Source organism: Cibotium barometz, chromosome 42 (genome assembly GCF_041138505.1).
Source record: "Cibotium barometz isolate CiBa-2024 chromosome 42, ASM4113850v1, whole genome shotgun sequence".
In the NCBI taxonomy this organism is placed as follows: Eukaryota; Viridiplantae; Streptophyta; class Polypodiopsida; order Cyatheales; family Cibotiaceae; genus Cibotium; species Cibotium barometz.
The window spans coordinates 43697401-43719106 of record NC_141087.1 but is presented as its reverse complement, the minus strand read 5'-3'; the positions used below and the strand labels follow the sequence as shown (position 1 = coordinate 43719106).

At 38.8% G+C, this 21706-nt stretch overlaps 1 protein-coding gene across 1 annotated transcript in view; it reads left to right on the top strand.

Moving 5' to 3' along the window:
* Nucleotides 1-2517, top strand: part of LOC147614515 (protein TUNICAMYCIN INDUCED 1-like) — a 3503-nt gene extending 986 nt beyond the window's left edge. The window contains exons 2-3 of the mRNA XM_086781068.1: nt 275-598; nt 1053-2517. Coding sequence (XP_086637194.1) covers nt 275-598; nt 1053-1880 — 1152 coding nt within the window. The 3' untranslated portion in view covers nt 1881-2517. The remainder of the gene's footprint in view (nt 1-274; nt 599-1052) is intronic.
* Nucleotides 2518-21706: the final 19189 nt, after the last annotated feature.

The following is a 21706-nucleotide window of genomic DNA, read 5'->3' as shown; positions in this document are numbered from 1 at the left end:
TCACTTGGGAAATGAGAAATGGCCATGGAAACGGAGAAACGCGTTTCTAGGGGCTGAAACGGCCCTTTCCTGTGACTATGAAAGGCGGAGAGAGCAATGCTCTTTCCATTGTGTGTGATAGTTGGGGTGGGTTTGTGTGTGTGTGTGGTCAATGTAGATCCTTGATTGTTAACTCAAGGAACACATGCAGAATTTGGGTGGTTTTTTTATTTAACCTTTTAGGGCTCATTCCTTATTCTGTGATCTTTGATGATTGATGTGTGTTTGTTGGCAGGATGCAGCTGATACACTCATCTCCAATTTGGGCTGGAGTAAAGATGAAGTGAAGATAGTTCACGTAGACACTACAGATGCCAAATTCGGGCAAACACTCGAGTATGAGTTCAATATTGAGCTCGGAGAGAGGGTCATTCCCTTGAGATTGTCAGAGGAGATCCTTTCTTGGAAATATCTAGAGGAGCTTCCCATGGGGGCCGGTGACAAAACTTTAGGTAATCCACAATCACATGAACTGGCGGCAATTTTAGCTCCATTCCAACTGTCGGGTCCGGTGGAGCTCTGGATCCAAGATGCGAAACAAATGCGGCTTGCTGTTCCTGTAAGCCAACAATCCTCCCTTACAAAACTTCTGATTTTGTACATGTTTGCTACACATACATGTGTATTGAGGCATTGTGGGAAACAGAAATGGAATTATTGAGGGAGCGGAAATGCTTGTGGTGTGACCCACACCTTAAATTCTCCATGCATGACAAAGTGCCACCCGGTTAAGTTTGAGATTAGGCTCCCCGCCGACAGTAACAACCTGGTGCAGTTTTATATTTGTCAGCATGCATTTTACTCCACTTATAATATCTTATCAGGTTAAGTTTAGTATGTTTAAGGTGCTAGGACTTTCACGTCCTTTTCATCTCACCTTATTGCCATTTTCCTTGTGTACTTGGTTTTGTGTATTCAGAGAAGTTTGAACTGTTGTTATTGACATGATAGTATATATAATTTCTTGAAAAGTTTATAAGCTAATTTCTAAAGAAATTGACTCTGTGGTGCAGAATGATGTTGAAGCCGGGGTTTTGAAAAAAGTGCTTTTAGCAAATGGAGCAGTAGTAACAGTGGAGGGAGCCCGAGAAGTCAGTTTGGCCCGACCACTCCAACTACCCCTGCCTTTGCATGGCATCTCAAACGATGGTGGTCTAGCAGCAAGCATAGTAGCACTTGCTGACCGTCTAAGGTTTGCATCTCGCGTAGAGGAGAAGCCTCTGCTATCTTTGAGAATAGTGGGGCCAACGTCTCTGATCGCATCCAGTGTAGAGTCGTCCGATTCAAGCAGGAACGAGCTGAAGGTGACGAGGTTGGCACCTGGGGCCATCGAGTTAGTGTCACACCAGCAGCAAGAACAAGCTCTCGGTAGCTCCGTCCACAATTCCTTACCTGTTCTTAGCCAAGGGGGGGACTCCTGGTTATGGCCTCTACCTTCTTTGAATGGATCAGATGCAAGGTTATTAAACTTAGAAGAGATTATATTGTCCGCCTTAGGTCCAAGTGTGTACAAAAAGGGGTCCTTCAAGCTACTAAGAGCTAAAGTGTCCGCAGCCACGTTTGTGCGGGTTGAATTTCAGTTGGAGAAAAGTCTCTCCAATGAAAGCTTTTCCCTGGAATTTTGGCCGGAGTGGAAGACAAGACCTTCAGTTCAAAGGCTACAGTTTGAGGTTTTGGCAAAGCTGGAAGGTCAGCAACTTCTTCCGGTGAGTGTAGAGGCCATGAAGCCTTACTTGAATGTGGAAACTACCACTTGGAAGGCTGCTATGGGGAATGTTTCCTACAGTGACATCCCAAAGTTTTTTTGGCCCCCAAGTTCCTTGACTTTGAATCCTAACTAGGAAGGTATGATGGATTAAGGCATAAGGGCACTTCAATTCTTCAAAAAAAATTCCAAGGAGAAGCTTCCATTTGTCATAGGACCTTGCTGGATGTCATGTACAAAGTGTCACAACATGTATATACAATGAAGACATACACTAATGCTAATTGCTAAACAAATTCATATTGCAAATGCAGTAAGAATGAGCTGCTTCGAACGTAAATCTGATGGTGTCAAGAACATCAGAAATATAATGTGCCTTTTCTATTCTGCTTTTTCAAGGGAACAGCTGCAAGGTGTTCAAATAACAACAAAGCAGTGGTTATGTATGCCTTTTCTATTCTGCTTTTGACTTTGTGGGCTAATGTGGAGAAGATAATGGTTATTGCTCGGAAGCGATGGGTGTTCTTATTATAGGAACATGATAGAGCTCTCATTTCAAATCCAGTCTTCTTGTAAGCACCCACAAAATTGAACTCCTTGCTATTGTTCATCTATACTGTTATTAAACAAGCTATTCTTTGCCCACGTGGCCAAAGGAGAGGAGGGATAAGGCTGAGAAAAAAAGGGGAGAGATTTGCGTTGTCCCTTACTCAAATTTAAATTTTCTCATCCCATGTCATTTTAGTTTTTGAATGGAGAGCTATTCCTTCTCACTTAATGATTTCCTTGAGAAAAAAAAATAGGGGTCTCCTAAAAGGAGAGCTTCAGGATAAAAACTTAAAACGTGTAGGTGTCTCTCTCTCTCTCTCACATTGTAAAGAAAAGACAAAAGACATTATACGAAAGATGCATTTATTTAATAGTACTTATCTTCACCTATTAAAAAATTAATACAAATTATATATATATATATATATATATATATATAGCCTTGCGTAATCTTAAGATTTTTCAGTTTGATTATTAAAACTTCATGATTCCAGCTTAACCTCATCCGGTCCATGGGTTAGCCACCATCCTACCATTGGAATCGGTGGAACCAAACAAGTACTCACTCATTCATAATTGAAATGTCTTTCTTAACTTTAGCTTTAGAAAACAGATACGCGCGCGCGCGCACACACACACACACATATATATGTATATATATATATGTTTATAAATATAAATATATATGTATGAGTAGGTATATATGTTTAAATATAATAAAATATAATACTATATAAAATATATATTTGCATGTGTTTATATAGTGTGTGTGTGTGTGAGAGAGAGAGAGAGAGAGAGAGAGAGAGAGAGATTGAACATTTGAGAGAAAGGATGTATGCGTGTGCGTGCGTGCGTGTGTGTGTGTGTGTGAGAGAGACGGAGGCATTACATGTAAGATGCATTTATTTGAGAGGGAGCACATCTTCCCATGCATTCACATGTGCACACACATGTACACACCTGCATGTGCACTAATACAACTACACTCTCTCTCTCTACATATACTTTGTGACACAAAAATTCTTTGTCTTTGTCTTTCTCTGTCCCTCTACACATACTCACACAGAAGTTCTCTCTGTGTCACTCTCTCACACAAAAATTCTCTCTTGTTTTCTGTCTTTGTCTCTCTATCACACACTCTCTCTCCTCACATACACTGTCACACACAAAATTTCTACACATGTATACACTGTCTCTCTCTCTCTCTCTCATACACACACATACATGTAAATATATATTATATATAATATTTTATTATATTATATTTAGAGACATATACTTATATATACGTATATATATGTATAAATAAAAATATATAATTTTAATTAATTAAATTAAAATTTATTGGATGGAGATGTGTGTGTGTGTGTGAGAGAGAGAGAGAGAGAGAGAGAGAGGTGTATATGTGTATATATATTTATACATACATACATACATACATACATACATATATATATGTATGTATGCATAGGTAGGTATACGTGTCTCAATATAATAAAACATAATATTATATATAATATATATAATATACATATATATACATACATATATATATATATTATGTATGTATGTATATGTATATATATATATATATATATATATATATATATATACATACATATATATATATATATGTATGTATGTATATGTATATATATATATATATATATATATATATGTATGTATATGTATATATATATACATACATACATACATAATATATATATATATATATATATATATGTATGTATATGTATATATATATACATACATACATACATAATATATATATATATATATATATATATGTATGTATATGTATATATATATACATACATACATACATAATATATATATATATATTATGTATGTATGTATGTATGTATGTATATACATATATATATTATGTATGTATGTATGTATGTATATATATATATTATGTATGTATGTATGTATGTATGTATATATACATACATACATACATACATATATGTATATGTATGTATGTATGTAAGTATGTATGTATACATACATACATACATAATATATATATATATATATATACACACATACATACATACATGTACATATATGTATGTATGTATGTATGTATGTATATGCATTCACAAGATTTAAAACACCAATCACTTGATTCAACCAGACCCCAATTGTATTGAAGACACAACACATGCACAAAACACTACAATACTAGTGATTTAAGAGGGACAATTTTATTACATAGATGGATTATAAGACTAGATTAGTACAATAGGAATGGATTCAGATATTATCCTCATCATCACAGATTTCTATGTGGTAAATGACCTCAGGCAAGTTAGAATCAATTTGGGTGATTTGTACCATATCACGTACACGACACAATAAGATAAACCACTCATAATCAGTGTGATATGACAACACCACCGAGAATGGGAAACCAAGATATATGAACTGTGTGATTTCAAGACCCAACACTAATGATAGAATCATGATGCATTTTGAGGTGGTCTCAACACACACACAACTAGAATCACAATGCATACAGTGCCTCTCAAAAAAACCACAAAGGAAGATTTATGTAGTATGCCTCCTTCACAACACACGTGAGCTCTTCTTTTAGCTTTAACGGGCCTGTAGTTATTGATATTCACCTCTTCTTTTTTCAGCAAAGCACGTCCCTTCACGGCCTCACATACTCTAACTTTTACTACACACCAGCAGTGGTTTCCTTTCCTTTGTGTGGCTGTGGTAATCATGCCATGCTAATGCCTCTCCTTCACTGCTCTAACTTTTACTACACACCAGTGGTTTCCTTTCCTTTGTGTGGCTGTGGTAATCATGCCATGCTAATGCCTCTCCTTCACTGCTTTGGTTGACTCCAGTATGTTAAGTGATCACAAAACCTAACGATCTCTTCCACCCGATGATGCTCGATTTCCTAAGATTTTACATGTGTCGGCTACACCACCTATCACCCTCTCTTTTTATCAGTTGTTTTTTAAACTTGAAGCCAAATGATTTTAGCTTTTAAAGCTTTTGAATAGTTAATACTTACATGGCCCATATATACTAGGTGCCGTCCTCAATATACGTAGTGAAAAAGTATAAAAAATTTAGCTCCTTGTCTCAATGGTGTAAGTGCCTTTATAATAGAGATTCTCAACACATTAGCAACCACTAACATCTAAGACTTTTACTAATCCTTGGATCTTAATGATGAAGAAAACTTATGCCAGTGCCAAATTCTCCCAAGAGATGCTAGTCCAAATTCCAACATGTGCTTTGTTTCATGTTCCTAATAGTGCAGTCACACCATGCTATATGTACAAAAATGATGGTAACAGAGTGGGAAAAAAATGCATCCCAACTAAGACCTCACAGCAATTGGCTGCCTATATATAAAAAATATGACATTAACTATACTATAAGACTATCCAAATTAAGTCCTAGTATTATTTTATCCATTTTGGGATTCTCAAAATCCACTTAACATATTTTTTGCCCACTCCTTAGCCTACAAAAATTCATGTCGTGCAGCCCTCTAAGAGCTGATGCATTGGATACACGGAATCCTCCTCCTCTTGGGTACCTTCACATGAATTTGCTCCACCCTTGTCCTTGTTTGCTTGACTAGTTGTAATCATCATCATCCTTGCTACATGCTTCTTTAGTCTCGATACCCATTGAATCTTCTCTGGTGTGCAAGGTTCCATCCAAATCCTCTACCTAGTATGAGCCATTGGAGAATATTTTTTGTATTTTGAAAATTAAAAAGACCTTGCCATCTTGTTTGGAGCTTAGTTTGGAAAGGATTATCTAGCTTACTATTATATGGAGGCACAAGATCACCCTTCCCTTACCAATGCCTTTGTCTTTGATATTCTCCTTGGCCCTCCATTGATATTGTTCTTGATCTTTCATAGTGTTCCAAAGCATGCATCTTGTCCAATTTTGCTACTTGTAGTGCAAGGAGCATGTTCTGAAATAGTATTATGGTTCCTCACTTTCTAATAAGAACTTTAAAGTTGGTACTTCCACCTCAATTCCTCATTAAATCTTTTATTCATCCCATTGCATTGAGGATAGTATGGTGTAGCATACCTATGTTGGATTTTTAGCTTCTCACAAAAATGGTCCATCACTTCAGTTCTAAAACCCAGTCCCCTATCGGAGAAGATCTCTAGTGGTATTTCGTAATGGCAACAAATCCCTTCATACCTTCGTGATTCATTTCCAAGATATGATAAATTTCTTTTCTCCATGGGCTTCTTCTCAGCACTAAATATGGCCCTTTCATAAACAAATCATCCATTAGGAGAGAACGGAGCTCATTTTGGGGCCTTTTTCCCAAAACGAAAAATCCATTTCCATCAATCGGAGAAAGGCCAACGTAACGTTGCAGAAATTACAAAAACAAAGTAAAATTCACAAAAAAAAAGAAATAAGAATCATATTTGATTGAATATACAATTGTTTACATTCAATGAAGAGATCCTTTTCGATTTTGAAAGGATTATTCTATTGTGAGTGCAGTTATATAATCAAAGATACAAAAAAGATTCTCTCCTAAACCAGTGTTCCCGCTTAAACAATGTCTTCCTCTGCCTTCTTCAATTTTCTACACTCTACCATCTCTTATTGTCTCGTGCTCTCAAGAATGGCAACAGAAAACTATCACCGAGCTTGTGCAAAACGCTGTGTAGAGCCAAATGTAGAGGAACAAAGTAGGGAGGTGAGTTCTTTGCCTCATCAACCCGCTTCTTCTATTAACTCTATTGAGATTGCTGATAGAATCTCTGCACAAAGAACTATGGAAGGGAAGAAAAATGACAACGACGTTTTAATCCAACATGTGTACATGCACAAAGAACTTGTGTTGCATGTTTTAGAACTGTGGAAGGGAAGAAAAATGACAATGATATTTTAATCCAACACGTGTACATGCACAAAGAACTTGTGTTGCATGTTTATCTCGACTATCTCCAACAACATACACTAAACTATAAGTGTTTTTTGTAAACCTTAATGTTTTTTTGTAAACCTTAATCTCTGCAAGTTCTTCACATCTAGAATGGCAGTAGCATGGGATAGAGCCTGAGAACCAGCATCCTTTTTGCTTTTTATTGACTCCTCATAGAGCCTGAGAACCAGCATCCTTTTTGCTTTTTACTGACTCCTCATAGGTGGACTTTGCCCTTGTGTCTCTATTATGTGTTACCTCGCGAGTCTTTGTAATTTCTTCATCTTTTGGCTTCCTTGTTGGTGGTACCATGAGAATATCCCTCATCTTCACATTTACCCAGTCAGTAGGATGAAGGAGTTGGTCATATCTCCAACTTACCCTCTTGAGGGTTTCCATGTATTTAAGCATGATTGTACACCTATGGGCATGGGCAGCCCACAAGCAAAGTGTCATGGAAGAACTCAATAATGAAGTCCTTTGCTGCTTCCTAGAGTGTTTAGATAACAGATCTCTGCCACCTCATTACCAAGGACCAGTTATCACACAATCCTCTGGAAGGGTGCCTTGGGGATAGCAAACCCAATAGCCTTATGTGCCTTTCTTATCTCTGTGAGGACTATCACTCTCTGGCTAAATCTCCTTGTCTTTTCTTGCTGCTGAAAGATGTGCATGGGATTTCCTTCTCTGGAGGCTCTAGACTTGGATAGTGCTGGTGCCCTTCTTGTGTGGCAACTTTTGCATTAGGAGGACATTGTCCCTCCTTCCTAGCTGTTTGCTTAGTCCTTGACATTGATCAAAAAATGGATTGTACCAGCTAGAGGAACTACACTAAAGAATGTGATATGCCTATATGACTGGAATCCACAAGTGGAAATCACTTTCTGTGGTGTATGTCTAGAAATACGTCAAAAACGCGATTTTAGTGATTGAGGGACATTGCATGTGCTTTATCGCATTGTTTAGCACTTTTGAACATGTGCATCCTACACCAAAACTTAAAAACAAATGTACATTTTATCAAACACTATGTAATATGTGCTCATTTATACTCTGGTCCAATGCACCCAAGAACACCATGAATACATGCATCAAGCAGATATTACCTATGTCTCCCTTGATAGACAGATTGAAGTGGATGTCAAGGTAGAGTTAGTTCAAGCATTGGGAGGTGGATGTCCAGATGTAATCTAGAGTCTGCCCAGGTGTCCTGTGGTGAGCTGGTTGTCCAGTTCTGTTGATGTTATGAGATGGTGAGAGCAGGATTGGTGGAAGAGTTGTAAGAGGTGTGAGAAAGAGTGACGTGCATGCCAAAATAATAGTGTCCGTCCAAATAGTAATCATGACAAGGTAAGCGTAAAATCAAGACGAAAAAAGCGGTTGACATGTGTGGGCATTAAATGCACTTTTTATTTGATCTTGAGAAATGTGCTTTTTGTTTTTCATGTGGCTAGTTCCCCCCAAACTTGATGTGCCCTTTTGTTTTCTGCATGTGGCTAGTTTCCCCCACACTTGTGCTAGTTCCCCCCTCACTCCTTGGCTACCATCAAGTAGGCACCATGTAGGCTAGTTCTAGGAGCACATGCAACAAGCAGGCACCTTGTCATAGTTCTAGCTAGCATTCACCAAGTAAGCACATTGTCACCCTGTCACCATTTTAAGGAGAACTTGCCAAACCAGACATCACCAACAACAGAAATGGAAAACCAACAAGGTATGAAACCTCAACCTTCCTCATGACTATTTTGTGTGCCATTCAGGGTTGTAGCCTTGTTGTATTTGAAACTAGAAGGGTTAGCATTTGTTGAAGTATTACATGAATAAGAATCCAAAGAGAGTGATTTAAGTCCCTAGGACTTCCTCAAGCCCCCCTCTATCGCATTGTTTGGTTTGTGTCCTAAGAAAATGCAATACAACGTGATTTGGGATTTTGGGCAATCCTTCAGCCCTCAGATTGCATTCTTTGGCTCTTTCTGAAGAAACTTATTTTTTATTATATTGACATTGATTTTTTCCCTACTACTCAGATCATCCTGGAGAGAGAAGAAGGCCTTTCAAAAGGTCTATAAGCTTTGCTCATGGGGCACTGAAGCAAGAGATTGCTCCAAGTAAGTTGTAACTACCATACCTCAAAGTGAATTGTTCAGATTCCTAAGTATTGTAGCTTATATATATTGTATACTCTTGTAGAAAAATGATAAAAGATCAGGGGAAAAGGGAAAGAGAGATACCCTGCACAGACCATGAAACGGTCCCTCAAACTTGAGGGTCTAACTCTTGAGGAAGGTAGATCTTGTCATGTTATTATATTCTATCTCCTTCTCTCTTTGTGTTTGGCTTCTAAAGGGTAGGGATCTGTTTCTAGCAGAGAAGAAATCATGTGACATGATGCTCTTTGATTTCCTTCATAGAAGCAATGCACATGAAGAGTATCATATATTCTATGAGATGTTCAACAAGGAACTCGACTATGAAGAGTATCATATATTCTATGAGATGTTCAACAAGGAACTCGACTATGCAAAAATTATTGGTGTAGCACAAAGACTTCTTGGCTAAGGAGACGAAATTGTTCCAAGGTCTGACAGAGCAAGGAAGGGTTTGTCTTGCGTTTACATCCGCATCAAGGATATATTGACAAATATGAGATACAAGAATGCATTCAACAAAAAGTATGAACAATTACCACAGACTACCAAGGCAAAGTGTTCCATACACCCCATAAAGTGCACGCTCTTTTGATGATGAAAGTGTGGCTTTTGCAATGTACCTTCTTTGATATGTGCATGGAGAACAAGAAGAGATCTCAAAGCAGGCAAGAGAGGAGGACTATCTTAAGGAACAGAGAGAAGCAAGGGAGTTAGATGAGGTCAAAAGTCAAGATGAAGAGGCTGATGTAGAGGAAGACATCAACATTGAGAAGGAGAGGAAAGAAGTTGCTGCTATGGACCTTATTAGTTTAAGGTTAGAAACATTGAAGACAACAATTCATGATCAAGCTCTCGACATTGAGAACTCTATCATGTTGTTCCTTTGCTCCCAACTTTTAGGATTGGATATGTAGAGTATGTTTTGATATATGATATACAATGTATATTGAATTTGAGGGAGGACTATGCACTTACAATGATTTCCCATTCTTGCACTCTGGATTCTGGGTTCATTGATGAGGATGAATCCTACATCTTTCTGAAGGACAAATTTAACTCACAAGATTTTTTGGCTTTCTGTTTTGAGGAGGCTGCCAAGTTTGAGAAGAGTGAAGAGATCGATGATGCAACATTTAAGAAAGTGTAAAAGGATCTCAAATATGACATGCTTGGCAAGGACATAAAGACTGAGGAACCATCAGAGGAATCTACTCAAAGAAGCATTTTTCTTTGGTCAAACAAGCAATTGGAAGTAGATGAGAATATGAAGGTTCGTCTTTCTATATTTGAAGTCTGAGGTTGTTATGCTATAATATTTATTCATTAAAGATTTGTTTTCTTCATTTCAGTTGCTATTGAAGATGAAAGCTTCGTTCTGAGATCATCTGGGAGTAGAGAGAGAGGCCTTGGTTAATCATCTAGTTTGTCACATTACATATTAGCAAGCTGTCATCTGCAAAGATGTTGATTTATCACATTTCAATGATGGGGAACTTGTTTTCTTCTTGAAAAGTTTATCTAAATTTTATGGAGGACATCCAATCAATAGCCAAAAGGACAAGATTATATTGATTGATAAGCTCTACTCTCTCAATATTTTTTGTTATTATCTAGGCAAGTAGTGCTCCAGAGTTGGATATTATTTGAGCTACACTGCTTATTTACCATCAAGTTGCATAAAAGACCCTTTAATGTTGGATGGTCATGGTAAGCATCATCTTATCAGGTACAGAGAAGAAGCTACACACCAAAGTTGGAAATTTTGCAAAGTGAAGGAGATCAATCATATAAAAAGCTATATGATCCTATTTTTGAAGAACCAAAAGAGTAAGGCCTTTTGATAAAAAAAGAGGTCACCAATTAAAATATCTAGAAAATCACCCACTTGTAGGTTATGGGAATAAATATAGTAAAATTGCACATGTAATTATTCGATAGACAATGATAAAAAAAGGTTATATTTAGAGACAAATTGAAACTTGAATATGCTTGTACATTGTATTTTAGTATGTAGCTAAATGTTCAGCTCCCTATCTATCAACCTAGCGATGGTTGAAGAACATTTTTATTTGTGTCCACTTTGCATGCTTGTGTGCAGCTATTGAGTTGTCAAGAATTTTCTTTTTTCTTAGCTTTTGGAAAGCTTTGTATGCCAATTTTTGTCATGAGATTTTAAGTGTCCTCTTGATGTGCAATCTTTGCAAGATTCCTCAATAGAACCATTGGAAAACTTGCTTTTCATACTATTTGTTGTTTGAGCTCCCCCAAAATTATGTGTATGTCTGAAGAAAACATTACATGTGTAATGAGACTTTTCCATCCCTTGTGTAGACCAAATTGCAGGGCATCCATATTGTTTTGGCAAAAAATGGTAGGTGGTTGTAGATTATATGCTGCACATTGAATAATACAAAACGTGTTACTTTGTAGTGTGAATTGTTTACACTATGTGCCTAAGAAAAGTATCTAAAAGTTATTACCATGTAATGTGTAATATTGTAGTCTATCCAAGCTTATTTCATGGATTTTCCAAAATTCTTCAGATCTTCTTCAAATGCCCGATGGTCGTCCTTGCTCGAAGTGTGCTTGTCGTTCTTTTAATATCCTCTTAGTCCAACTACCCTCAATCTCTTAACCCCAGAACCATGCTAAACATCCCCTTATGCTCTGCGGACCTTTTGCAACATTAATCTAAATGGTCTTAACTATTACCAATTCTTCTTTCGGAAACAGAACCAACCAAAATAGAAACCTTATGAACTCTCTCCCACTTGTACACTAAATCTTCCTAACCCTCATGCTACCCTAATATCATGAAGATATGACTTCAAAGGCTCTATGTTGTGCTACAGTTGACTTACTATTGACTGATCTAACCACCACTGATTGCTAATTACTGATGGGGCTGGCTCTACTAGAGTAGAGGTTTTTAGCTTTGAGTCTTCTAACACCTCTAAACCCTCTAAACATGTAGACCACACACAGATACAACTCTATAGACATCCAGCTGATCACAATGAACTCACAACTGATCCATAATGACCAATTTTCCCACAAACCCGTTTGACTTCTGATCGTAGACTCAACTTAAAACAACTTCCCTTGAATACAAAGACTTTTGACCATAGACTCAACTTAAAATAACTTCCCTTGAATATAAAAAGATCATACCAAACACTTTTACCTCATCAGATACCCCCCTAGACACACAACTGCCTATAGGTGACACTCTTTTAACCCAAGACAATAAAAACAACTCAAATCAAGCTGCATATCACAAATATGCATCCATCATGACACAGATACAAGTTTTGAACTCTCAGCTTTCTTCACAAAAACAAAGAGAGACTGTCTCAACACCCCTGAGACAACACACTAAAAACACTTGGGGCTTTCCATATATAGGCTCCAGCTATTACTCTCCCAATCATCAGCTTCACTCATGAATATGAAATGTAGTGAATTTACAACCACAAACTACAGGTCCTTCCCAAACAGTCACAAATCTACACATAGTTGACTGACAGTAGCTACAATTGAACATGAATTGAATTAAACCATGTTTCTAATAGATTAGCCTCACAAAAATCACTTAGGGTCACATCTCTTGTATTATTATTTGGACCTTGGCGCCTTCTCTACTCTAATTTACCCAATTTGCATTGAACCCCACTCCTGTAACTTTAGAAAACTAGAAGACCCTATGTCTTCATTGTAGATCCTTCACTCACTTCACTCACTTCATTCACTTCACTCACTTCACTCACTGTCTTCTCTTGTTCCTCACTTTTTCTACTTTTCTACTCTTGTAAATTATCTCAATCCTCCCTTTTAGCCCTTCGCCGCCCTGCCACCTTTGGACCAATTGCTTATGTTTCCACCTTTCATGTTTGTTTTGAGCTCTAGGCCCCCCTCACAACATCTCGAATGAGCAAGCAAGAGAGAGAGAGAGAGAGAGAGAGAGAGAGAGAGAGAGAGAGAGAGAGAGAGAGAGAGAGAGAGCCATGCAAAACAAGGAGAGAGAGAAAGGGAGGGAGGGAGGGAGGGCACCTCTCCTTAAAGAATACCACATGCTCATTCTGCGATTATCCATAAGAGCATTCTGTGACCATCCAACAAGAGCCACCCCTTCAACCTACAATCTAAACTTGAAATGTCCTCATTTTTCATTTATCAACCTTAGTCAGACCAATCCGTTTCTCAACCTTAAATGTCACTTTTTCATTAAGTAATTGATTTTCCTTTTTTACTCATTGTAGGCCCTTATTAACTTCTCCTTAATTTAAAAAAATCATCCTTAATTAATGATAAGAGGATGTATATGGTTGTGCAAAAAGGGGGGGAATAATCCCTCGGCCTACACCACAGAGAGGGAGGTAGTATCTCTAGGCTCTCAAATCTAGACAAGTAGACTGCACATTCAAGGCCCTACTTCATGCCTTTGAGCACCAAAGGAGAACATCAGAAATTCATTCACCATAGATCTATCAAGGACAAAGTCACAGTTTGTGAAGAGAGCATTAGGCTAAAGCACTAAACTAGGGTACCTACCACCATATCATGATCTAGTCCTCCATGCATGCTTTTAGGGGTCCTCTTGCAATGCCCACACGATAACTACTATGCTTGGATGAAATGAATTAGATAAAGGAACCACTGAAGGGGCACTGCATTTGTCCATGAAGTTCCTTATGCAAACATAGAGGCAAGCCTCTCGACAAGACTGTAGAAGGAGAGAGGGCATCATGCAATCTTGCTATACAAATGAAATAGGGGGAGAGAGAGAGACGACATCATGCAATCTTGTAATCCAATGCTAGTGAACAGACTCTCACAGAATCTATTCACAAAAGAGAATGAGAAAACAAAGGGAGTTTTTGGCGAGATGACCGAATGGGCGCTGCTGGCATATCTCATGAGTAAACGTAAAATAAAATAGAAACAAAACAAAGTCGTCTCACTTGGGTGATACAAAACTATTGAGAGAGAGAGAGAGAGAGAGAGAGAGAGAGAGAGAGAGAGAGAGAGAGAGAGAGAGAGAGAGAGAGAGAGAGAGAGAGAGAGAGAGAGAGCTAACCTTGGCACCTTACATTTTTTTACCATGGCTCGGAGACCATCCCCGATATGGTCGTGCTCTTAGAGACTTCATGCAGTCAACTCTGTGGACATAGAGATCCCCATCCCTCCACCACACATCTTGTTGCATCATTGGAGAGCATGTTGGAGACCCTACGTTCCCTCAACGATGTAGTCTTTTTTGATAGCATGGCTAGAGACACAACAAGGTGGATGAGTATCATGGCTTATGTCATCGAGAGGTATCCTGACTTCTCTCTATCAAAGAGAGGACATTACAACTGCTCGTTTGTGAGGATGGGTGAGTGTGACTACTACAGGTCCGCGATTAAGGTGTCTTGGTGCACCCATACAGCTAGGGCAACCCCTATTCTACGTGATATGTGGCATATTATGGTGCTCTGTCCCATGATCATGAGATTCCAATCTACTTTACACAACAATTATATGTAGATTTCGTGTTGGGACTCAAGGTAGATTATCATGATCGTTGACCCAGCGCTAGCCATGGTTTAGGTCGGCTTCAGGACAAGGGTAGGAGGCTTGGTGGGAAGGGTAGGCGTCTCCACCATGCACTTTGGACACCTCATGGATTGGAGATGCTACCCTCTGTAGTGCATGAGCTAGGTGTGTAGATTGGTCACCAGTTCCATCATGCTACAGAGTCTGTTTGACATGTCGTGGCTATCTTCTCGTAGCCGACGATTAGCATGGTAGTCTCCCAAACCCTTCTAGAGTAATTCAATTATGATGTGTGTTTCTACATCGGGGAGTTATCCACCTATATTTAATTTTGTTTGTGCAGGGCCTCACACAGTTTCACACCCAGGCTTCTACTTCAAGGCAGGCTAAGGAGCGAGTTGGGGCATCATCACCTTTACTAGCACCCCCTAGCCATGTGAGAACATTGTTTAAATTAATTTCCCATCGCTCAAGTATGCTTTCTTGTATTTGTCTTAATATTGTTCACTTTTAATTTTCAGGATGTTGAGCTAGATGAGCTACGTCGAGAGGTGTCACAGCTCGCTCTGGAGTTGTAGGAGCAGGGCCAGGAGATTGAGCACCAAAGACAGTTGGTCCATGAGAGGTGGATGTGGAGCAACGGATCACATACTACCACACGGAGCATTACATGAGAGAGTGGGCCAAACTTGGCAAAGATGCAGCTGGCCATCGTGTGATGCCGACCATTGCAATCTATCCCCTTCCACCATACTCTTTGGTTGTGAGACCAGGTGCGAACATCGGTACCACAGTTTGACTCCATGAGTTTGACACTTGGGGGTGCTACACATTAGGGTGCCACCACGAGTTTCATCTTTACTACCTTATCCGCTCATGGCGATAACTGCTAGGTGTTCAACGTATCGATGTAAGTGTAGAGTTTGGCCTATATCACCTTTTTGAGATAGATGAATTGTACCCAAGGTCAGCACAGTGACTGTGGGTCTTGTCTCACGGAGGCCCATCGGTAGCAATGATCATTCGGATAGGTTATCCTAGTGCCATTTTGTGTTTTTATAAAGCTTATATATGTAAGGTGCCATGATCTTTTTTGCATATAGGAGACCCCTTGGGCACTATGCAAACAATAGTGTGCGGGTGGCAACACACCGTCATGGTGGTGAAACTTTTCGCGTGAAGGGGTAGCAACCCCATGGATCCACTTGTAAAGTTTCACCCCCATCAGATGCCATACAAGCATGATGTCCCACCAAAACCCACTATTTTTTGCATAGGGGACCCCTTGGGCACTATGTAAAAAATAGCGAGTGGCAACACACCGTCCCGCTGATTCGACGTCGAATGGTGAACCTTTACAAGTGGAGGGGTAGCTACCAAATGGACCCACTCACAAATTTTAAGCCCCATCAGATGCCACACTAGCATGATTTTCCACCCAAAGCCATAATGTTTTGCATAGGTGATCCCGTGGGCACTATGTAAAAAAAAGTGGGTGGCAACACACTTGGGCACTATTAAAAAAAACGTGGGCCACAACACACTCTGCCACCCATCTTGCTTCCAATGGTGGTGAAACTCTGTTAGTTGAGGGGTAGCAATCCCATGTCCCATGGCGCACTTGTAAAGTTTCATCCCCATCTGACGCCATACGAGTGTGATGTCCCAATAAAACTCATAAGTTTTTACATAGAGGACCCCTTGGGCAAAGTGCAAAAAATAGCGGATGACAACACATTGTCTTGCCCATCCGACATCCGAAGGTGGTTAAACTTTTCAAGTGGAGGGGTAAAATCCCCATGGATCCACTTGCAAAGTTTCATCCCCATAGGACATCATATGTGCGTTATATCCAACCCAAACCCGTGATGTTTTGCACACGTGGCTAGCGGGTGACAACACATCCTCCCACCCATCTAGCAATGGTATTGAAACTTTTTGTCTTGAGGGTTAGCATCTCCATGGACCCACTTGCAAAGTTTCACCCCCACATCGAATTCCATACGAGCGTGATGTCCCAGCCAAACCCGTAATTTTTTACATAGGGGACCCCTTAGGCTCTATGTAACAGATAGCAGATGGTAACACGGTCTCGCCCATCCGACGTTGGATGGTGGTGAAAATTTGCGAGTGGAGGGGTAGCAAATCCATGGACTTACTCACAAAGGTTTACCTCCATCGGTCGTGATATGAGCATGATGTCCCACCCAAGCCAGTAACTGTTTTCATAGGGGACCCCTTGGGCACTATGCAAAAATAGCCCAAGGGGTCCTCTATGCAAAAAATAGTGGGTTTCGATGGGGCATAATTATCATACAGTGTTCGATGCAGGTAAAACTTTGTGAGCCTAGATGGGCGGGAGGGTGTGTTGCCACCTGCTATTTTTTACATAGTGCCCAAGGGGTCCCCTATGTAAAAATAGCAGGTTTGGGTAGGGAATCATTATCATACGACGTCCAATGTGGGTGAAAATTTGCAAGAGGGTCCATGGGGCTCCTACCCCTCCAATTGCAAAGTATCACCACCATTGATGGCATCCCGATGCAGGTGAAAACTTTATAAGAAGGTCCATGGGGCTCCTACCCCTCCACTCAAAAAGTTTCACCACCATACCGGATGGGTGGGACCGTTGCTACCACCTGCTATTTTTTGTGAAGCACCTAAGGGGTCCCCTATGCAAACAATAGTCGGTTTGTGTGGGGAATAATTATCATACGGTGTCCGATGTGGGTGAAACTTTGCGAGCGGGTCCATAGGACTCCTACCTTCCACTTGAAAAGTATCACCACCATCGGACTCCGGTAGGGTATGTTGCCATGTTAAAACCCTAGATGTCTCTAGATAATTGTTATGCATAAACATGCATAAACTATCCACCTGACCAATGGATGCACACATGAATTACAATGAAGTACATCATATCTTTACCTTGATGTCCCATACCATCAAGAGGTATAACTCCAATCCAGTAGCATGTAGCTATAGTGTGAAATGGTAGGTGAGTAGATATAATCCTCTATACAAGAGAACATCATATCATAACCTAGCCTCAAGATAACGTAGCCTTAGTCTCTCTTGAGTGTGCCCCATGTCCCTATTATATATAGGAGGGCCCTCATGTGACTCTTGACTGTCCATTTCCCATGTGTGACCCTTGGATGTCTGACCCTAACCTTAACCGTTAAGGTTAGTCCTAACCCATGCTCCACTAGAGCTTATTCCCATGCTCCCATGCTCACAAGCCTAATGTGGGTTAGCCTCCTAGTATATGCACACATAATGTGCATATAACATACTTCCCCTCTCTCAAAACATTGCACTCTTGCATTGAAAAGAAGGAGAACTACACTGAACAATATCAACCGACTCCCAAGTTGAATTCTTTATTTCCCTATTATTCCACCTAATTTTAACCTCAAGGATTAGACAACTATAAAGTTTCCTTTCCCTGAATTCAAGTACCTTATCAGGTTCATGTGGAACATAGGATAAATCTTCGACTTCAATGAGTTCTTGTTGAGGAGTAACTGTGTTATCCTCACCTCCCAATTTCCCTTTCAATCCACTGATATGAAAGACTGGATGAACTCTAACATGTGGAGGCATTCTTAGTTCATACGCAACCATGCCAATCCAATGTATAACTCGAAATGGACCACAATATATAGGAGATAAATTCGAGCATTTTCTCGTTGACAAAGTCTGAGAATCTTTAGGAACTTTTAAATAAACCAACACTCCTGGTTCAAAAGACCAAGTTGAGCATCCTCTATCAGCATAGAACTGTGTCCTATCCTGAGCACTCCTGATAGAATCCCAAGCTTCGGTCAGCATTTCTTGCATATCATTTAAGAAATCCCTAGATGCATCAAGCTCGATGTCCTTAAGACCGACATCAATAGGTGTCCTGGGTTGATACCCATACATAAGCATGAACGGACTAAAACCAATAGCCCTATATTTAAAACTGTTATAGGCAAATTCCATCATTGGAATATATTTTTCTCAATTTGAGGCTTTTCTAGAGACATATGCACGAAGCATATCCTCTACAATCTGATTCATACGCTCTGTTTGCCCATCAGACTGGGAATGATCATAGGAATTCATACTCAAAGTAATTTCCTCGTTGTAAACCATTTGGAATAAAGTAGAAAAATATGGCATTATAACAACAGGAATCCATCGGTGGCTCGATGTACCCCACATCTTCTCATGGAATTATCGGCATCCCGAGTTACCCATATCAATAGAGAGTCATCAAAGTCTCGATGAGTCACATATGTCCATCCGTAAACCATCAGGTTGACTGTATAAATCACCTAAAGTACGGAGTTAGAGAAAGAAATGCCAACAAAGAAAAAATCCAAATTTTCTTAGTCCGAACACAACAAGATAAACTCGTTGAACTCTAAAGAAAGAGATTTCAACAAGTGAAAATGCTGACGAGATTACACTCATCAATACATGCAGGCTATAGATGAAAAAAGTTTTTCTAGACAATGCCCACACAACAAATTTAAATGAATTCCAAAAATGAGATTGTCTTTGAATGTTGAAGTCAACATGCTAAGTGATGTAAGCAAAGCAACAATCTTGAGCCCAAATGATCCTATATGTGAGGAATCGCTAGCGTCCCATACCACCATGATACCACCCATACATACCTTACCAATTTGAAACTCCCTACAAGTATGCCGTCTAGGAGATATGAATAAAATCCTTTATAAAAGAAATAAGATGGCCTTTTCCCAAACTTTCACATACTAAAACCTGTCTCTATATTGCTGAGACCACATTAAGGAATAACCCTTATTGAGTACATCATTAGAAAAGAATTTTGAATTATTGGCGCCTTTCTAATGATAACTACCCACCAATAAACACACTAAAGCTAGGGTAGAAAAATAACTCACCTAGATACATAAGCAACTAGGTATCCAAGTTGGAATATGTACAAAAGTACAAGCAATATGCTCTAAAATTAAGTGCAAAAAACGAAGACAAATGCTACCTTCAAAGCACATGATATTATTCAAAAGATCAAAAGATCCTTATAAAAGCATAGAAGCTCATCGAATCCATGAAAACCATAGTTGATCATAAAAATCAATGCATATCATCTAATGGACATTAATCATGCCAAAAGAAGCATTAAAATTGGTGGGGCCAACTCATCAATCCGGAGTATATGAATGTGACGTCGTTCAAGCAAAACTCCAAAGTAAGCAAGTGAAAACACATGTGTGTAGCACTCATTAAAAACCCCTAGACACAAGTGATCTAGATAGAACCTGATGAGTCCAAATAAAACTTGAAAACATCCAATAAAATCCACCAAAACAAACCAATCAACTAACCTATGATAGAATTTATCTTAGGCTTAAGAAATTAAGCACAAACAACACTTAAACAAGTGCAAAATAAATTATCATGGAAAAGTGTCAAAGGTGAAACACACTTTGAACGCAAATTATAGCCATCAAAAGAAATTAGGGAACATGTCCAAAAAGAATGGCTAAACATTGGTAAAAAATCATGAAAATATCGTTTAGAATTAATCCGAACAAAAATAACTACTAATACTAGGTACAATAATATGCAAATAACCCGCATCTATCTAGTGTCAGCATGAGAAAACGTATTAAATTCTCGAGAAAAAGAATTATCATGATTTTTTCCTAATTTTCCATAATTTTATAGAGCCTCAAAATACAATAATTTTGAATTCTACCAAACCTATCTTATGGCATTCCAAACCTATATATTATTTTTAGCAAATAATTTTGCCAAAATACCATTGATATTTTAAAAATACTAATTTTTAGGATTTCTAAAAACAATTTCTAGAAAATTTCTAATTTTTCCTAAGAATCCCATCTTTAACGAATTTCCAATTCTGCTCGGACAATTCTCAAATCCAATGAAAATTTATAATTTTAATGGATTTTTCAAATTTTTGGGTCAAAAAATATATTTTTAAAGGAATTTGAATGGTCACACGAGCGCCCAAATGGACACACCACATGCCAAACACCAACCCCACATTTTTTAGAAATTTAAAATAACCTTTGTCTAATTTTTCACTAATTTCTTGGAATTTTTTAAAAATTTTAATTTTCCCCGAACGCATTTAGAATACGAACTATAAAAAAATTTCAGAATCCCAACAGTCTTCCTGAAAGACGAAAATCCAACAATTTTGGGAAAATGAAAAGGAAAAAAAATCGGAATGTGAAAGGTCAAAAGTTTCCGAAATCCGAAAGGTCAAAAGATTTTCCGAAATTCGGAAAGCCAATAGATTTCCCGGGAATGTGGAAAGCCAAGAGCTTCCAAGGTTTGAGGGGTAGTCTTTGAGGTGGATGCGTCTACATCATGTGTACCTTTTGCCTCTTTTGTGGTTAAGACCACCATAGGCTCCTTCTCGTCTTTTATTTCAACATTGGTTTCAATAGTTGGCTTGCTCTTATTTTTCTTGGGGTTAGAAGGTTTTGTTTTCTCTTTTGGTTTCTCCTTTAAAACGTGCTCTTCAACCCATTTCGAAGTGTTTTATTTTGCATTCTTTTTTACTATTTCTCATGCCTTGGCATGTAAGCACATTTAAGGGTATTGTGGATAATTTTTTGTGTTGCACACTTAAGATGTTCAGCGTTGTATTTTGTGAGACAGGCTGCAGTGAAGCAACTTGCCTTGGGCAATCTTGGAATATGTGATCGATACCACATCATTCACATATGGGTTGCAAGGTGTTAATGATTGTGCGCA